General features: G+C 34.0%; 1 protein-coding gene across 1 annotated transcript; it reads right to left on the reverse strand.

Annotated features, from left to right (window-relative positions):
* Positions 1-2,926: 2,926 nt before the first annotated feature.
* On the reverse strand, positions 2,927-5,471 carry LOC145116913 (uncharacterized protein At4g08330, chloroplastic-like). The gene is made up of 2 exons (XM_079053494.1): positions 5,205-5,471; positions 2,927-3,538 (listed from the first exon to the last, which is right to left on the reverse strand). The coding sequence occupies exons 1-2, from the start codon at positions 5,285-5,287 to the stop codon at positions 3,139-3,141; spliced, it is 483 nt and encodes a 160-aa protein (XP_078909620.1). The 5' UTR covers positions 5,288-5,471; the 3' UTR covers positions 2,927-3,138.

Consider the following 5,471-nt stretch of genomic DNA (forward strand, 5'->3'; position numbering starts at 1 on the left):
ACTTAGTGCCTGTTGTATAAACATTGGCGACTATGAGACTTAGTGCCTAAAACCTGGCGACTATGCGACGTAGTGCCAATTGAGTAGACTCTGGCAACGATGGATTTCGTGCCGATTCTTTAGGATAATCCTTAGGAATAAATGAACAAGGGACATTTGATTCTTAGGGTGGAATAAAGAAGATAATGGGGATGGGTAATTGGGTTGATTGTTTAATTGTTTAAACATAATAATTATAATATTGTGGGTTGAAAACTCTATGTACTCACCAGGTTTCCCAACCTGACCCACTCAGTTTATTTGTATCACAAGTGTCGATGTGAAGCTACCTTACACTGAGAGATTTAAAAGAGATGTAGATCACTAGTGTAAATAAATGTAAGTTCTGTTTATGCTTATGTTTCTGTATTGACGATGACATCCCAATGTTTTGAAAATGAATAAAAATACATTTCTTCGGAAATGCTTTGATAACGTATTTATCATGTTTTACTGGGAACAAATTCCGCAACATTTTTATTAAAAGAGGTACTCTGATTTTTATAAAGCATTAAACAAAATCGGTCTTTTCTGGCCGTGAAAATTATCTAGTTAATTTTATAATAAAAACAAATAGAGATCGGACGACTGTCTAGATTCGTTTTTTTTTCATTTAAAATAATAATACCCAACAAGTCAAGACAAAATCTTCATTAAACAAAAAGAAATCAAAATTTTTGGGAGTTTAAAAATCCAAAACTAACAAATAACCAAAATGTAAATCTAAACCGGAACAAACCCCTTAATTTAAAACCTAAAAGTTAAAAACAAAAACTAACACCTCATTTGTTTCACAAGGGTTGTAGGGTTGTAGAAGTGATGTTGTGATCATTGGGTTTGCACAAGGGGATACAACACAATTTTGACGATGAATGGACCACCGAAAAGTTAGAGGTGGACAGTGGATGGGTCTTCACAGAAAATGGATTGGTGAGAGACGTATACAGTTAGAGACATGGGATGGAATAGGTAAGGACAAGATGGAGATGATGATGACGGTCATCAACAGCTCCAACACACATCTGTTTACGCATTTTCTGGTGGTGGAGACAAAAGATTACATTGGTGTTGTTCTTGTTCAGATATATACTAAATTATAGAAATGAACCTTGATGTTTATTAGATTTTCATATTTGGTCTAAGGGTATATTGGTCATTTTAAAAAAATAACATTTGAAAACTTAACAATGCAACAAAAAGAATCCACGATGACCGACGTGTAGTGTTTTTTATGGGTGTTTTCAACATGATACCTTTTCTAAACTTCATTGATCAATAATGAAATTTTATAATATTAGTTTTCCAATAAAGGGGTTGTTTGTTTCACCTCTTAACATTTCAATTAACAAATAACCTCTTAATCATTCAATATTTTGAGTGTTTGGTTCCTCCATTTTTACATCTAAATTGCTTAGAACACCTCTAAACCATTAAGAAAAATAATAAATATGAATCATTCAACAAAATAAGAATTCCCCTTTACCTTTAACCTGTAATCTCTATCTCTTTCTCTTTTCTAATATGTCGGCATCCTCTCCGCCAAGAAAAACCATCAGCGTATCACTCAAGCCTTATCGTCGTCTAACACCTAAGTCCCCTGGTTGTCCTCCCCTACTCCTCAAGCCCATGCGAGGTAAACCCTATTCTAGATCTATACATGTGTGTTTCTCTCCTATTCATCCAAAAGGCAAAAACTTAAGGTGATCTAATTGTTAGTCTTCCTTCCAACGAGTCAATCAAGAAGTTTACATGTTCTTCTTTTTTAGTGGAATGCTCCTAAATACGTCAAAAAGAACACACCTACTTATATCATATAAGTATTTGAAACCCATGAACTCTTTACAATGTACTATATTTTTCCCAAATGAATCCAAACATGTCTTACACCAAACTAGGCACATCTCATCAACCCAAAATGACAAAATCGTGAGGCAATACTTGGGGATAGTATAATACTCCAGAGGTGACATATGTTGTCCTAGACTATCTATAAGGCCAACCATAAGGAAATCATGAGCATATAGTGCTTGTAGACACTTAAATAATGTTTTATGTCTAACTATCTTATTGTATGTACTTTCATGTCCTGGATAATTTTACTAAAATGAGCAGTTGATAATGCATGTTGGGCTTTAGGAGTTGATAATGCATGTTGGGCTTTAGGAGGTGTCCTTGATAATGCATGTTGGGCTTTAGGAGGTGTCCTTGTTAATGAAACCCCCAAAGTTAAAGCTCGAAATCATATCACGAAGACAAGACAAAGCACATTCATTATCATAATTCATAATGGTAAAGAAACAAGTCATCATAAGATACATAGATAATTTTAATGAAGAGCTTACCTTTCCTTTCATTTTTTGAGGAATTGTAAAAATGAGGAGAGTTGAAAAGGAAATGAAAAACCATAACAAGGAAAATTTATATTCATACCTTTTGTACATACCCGTCTTCTTGCCAACAACTACATCAAGACAGACGTCAAAATTAAGAAAAAAGATTAAGAGAGAGAATTAATGGATTCTACACATCATATAAATTATTATTTTATATGAGCAAAAAGATGAGTAAAAAAATAATAAGATGATATTTAATTTTCCTTCAAAAAGGACGTTTTAATAATGAGCACCACAGACTTTGCAACTCTCAGCTTCATGAGTTTCAAACATGGTGGTCATTTTCACTCTTTCTTTTTTATCAAACTGTTTAAAGACATTAGGAAAATGATCTTTTCCTATAATCATTCATAACAAAAACATTTTTTCCATTATCAGTTGTATTTATCAAACTGTTTAAAGACATTAGGAAAATGATCTTTTTCTATAATCATTCATAACAAAAACATTTTTTCCATTATCAGTTGAATACAAGATCTTAAACCAATCCTATATGACAAGAATGAAACGTTTTTTGCATGATTCAAAACTTACACATTAACCTTTTACACGTTTAGAGTAAAGAAAGGCTCACAAACAAAATAATAATATTAATAATACATGTGTATTTATATATAAATATATATACTATTGGACATATGAAGCTCTACAATCAACTAACCCACAAAATAACTCCCATGATATTGATCGATATGAAAAGCTATCATCACATGACAAGCGAAAGACCAGCTTCCATTGATGAAGACGGTTGCACAGCTCGGATTCTAACATCATATTTTCTGTATGAAGAAACTTCACTCCCGGAGGCCGAATCTGATCCATCTGCTACAAGGGGGTATGATGAGGTAGTGTCATCATAAGCATTACCAATGTGATTATTACATTTTCGGCACATAAGTTTGGTTTTTCTACGGAATAGACCCCAAAAGTGTTTTGAGATGAAGTATGGTACGCATTTGAACTCTTCTACTTGAGTGAATCTACTTTCATCGATTGAGAAGAATGATATTTTTCCTGTTTTTATGGATTTACCGTATTTCGAACCGATTGTTGCCGTATTGCGTGCGGATGAGCTTAGGTTCAAGTCGTATCCGCAAGACCCGCATCTGCACCATTGAATTATGAAATGTTAATTCCAGACACAAGGGTAAAATGGTCATTTGCTTCCTAGTATCAGAGTTAAACGGGATGAACATCAAACTTGTGGACGATATGGATGACATCACAGAGGCTGCCATTACTTTATAAATTTTTTTTTTTTTTTTTGAGCCTAACACTAATCTATTCATATTATTAGATTTTATATTTTTAGTGAATGTTGGTCATGTTTTGTTAGTTTTACTATTTGAGAAATACAATAATCTTCAATTAGCAATTATCAAACAACCCTTTACTTTAGCATTTGTTTCTAATTTTGCAAGTTGTGACTTCACATTTCTATTTATTTGGTAAAAGAAGACCTCATGGCACCAACAAAGACACTGGCATTTCAAGCCATAGAACTGGACACCTCCAATCCCTTTGACTCTGAGAGATGTAAAAACACTTTTTTCTTTAAAAAACAATTTGTATCTTTAACTTTTGTAAGTTATTCTTGTACAATGTGAATAACCCTCCTTACAAATAGATAATGGTATAAAGAGTTTATAATCATATTAACTAAGATCAAATTTGTTGTCCAAAGTATTTTACTAGTGTCTGTGTCTCCCCAGCACAAACATAACATGCAGTTTTCAACCTAATTATAATCAATCCAACCAATCTCTCCACAATATTGACCTCTAAAGTATTGTCACCATTTGCTGCTTTCTCATTATTTCAATCAAAAAAGATCCAAACACTACAGCATACCAACTGAAATTCCATGTTTGTGAAATTAAAATGGATGAAATTCTAGAAGATAGAAGTAGCTAACGGTATAGATTTTTTTTTTTTTTTCTGATTTTGCTGACATGGAATTATCAATTGACAGATAGCGTTCATATCTAGCCTACCAGAATAAATTCTATCCCTATTATTTTGTTAAGTCCATTAAGTCAAAAAGAAACAACACCAAAATTGCTATTTCTTTGAGTGTCAGAAAGTTGGTGGAATGAGGCATCAAAATAGGACCATATGTTCAAGCTGGAAAACGACTGTTATCAATTCACCAAATCGGCAATAATTGCCATGAGATAGAAACAGATTTCAAGTTTGATGAATTCACCAATAACCCGTTTGGCATACCTATCTTCCGGGTTTTTATCCCTCCACCAGTAGTACTTATCATCTGAACTCTGAACATCTATATAACTTTTAGTCAACCCACCATTTATGAATTTTGTGAGTGCACTATAAATCGTGGTACAAATGGAGGACACTACTGTATATGCTTTTTTATAATCAAAGAAAATGCTTTTATGATTTCCTCAGCGTCTGCCTACTATGCAAATTTTCAATTGGATAAGGGAATTTATTGGACGTCTACTAAGAACCTAGAATCAAATAATCATAAGCGGAAGAAGATAATCGAATCAAAAGGTATATCCGAGCACCATTGAACAGAGGTGGACTCATCAATACTGACATATGCGACACCCAAACCAAATCAAACCAACTATGATCAAAGTTCATTCCATAAATCACAGTAATTTTCAAACAGGAAGCTTCGAATTGATCCTAACTATTACGATAGCGACAATGTAAGTTGACTCTGCAAATCAACGGCAACAAGATAGCTAACTAAAAGGCATGAAATTTGATGATTATACTAAAAAAAGAAGGAAGAGGGACCTGTAAGTGACGTCACGCTGAGAAGAAGCAGCAAAAGAGGCGTTATGATGAGATTTGTTCAGATAACCATTGGAGATTTCCATATATGAGAAGAACCCTACTTCTGAATTATTAGGCGGAGGATCGGAGGACGGTGGGAATCAGCGGAGGAGTGGTGGTGGATCGATCCGGTGCCTGTAAATGTTACCGTTCCGGAAGATTCGAAGCGAAGGCAACTGCTTACTGCTGCAGTTGGGAAAAATGGGCAAATGGGAGCGTGAAAGGAGA

Source organism: Lactuca virosa, chromosome 1 (genome assembly GCF_052849685.1).
Source record: "Lactuca virosa cultivar CGN04683 chromosome 1, Lactuca_virosa_CGN04683_v6, whole genome shotgun sequence".
Lineage (NCBI taxonomy): Eukaryota > Viridiplantae > Streptophyta > Magnoliopsida > Asterales > Asteraceae > Lactuca > Lactuca virosa.

What these genes read in the sequence shown, in the direction of transcription:
- LOC145116913 (XM_079053494.1), bottom strand. Translation starts at nt 5,287, where the DNA reads ATGGAAATCTCCAATGGTTATCTGAACAAATCTCATCATAACGCCTCT. An exon ending in CAGCGTGACGTCACTTACAG is followed by an intron (nt 3,539 to 5,204) that starts GTCCCTCTTCCT and finishes TCAATGGTGCAG; the next exon opens with ATGCGGGTCTTGCGGATACG.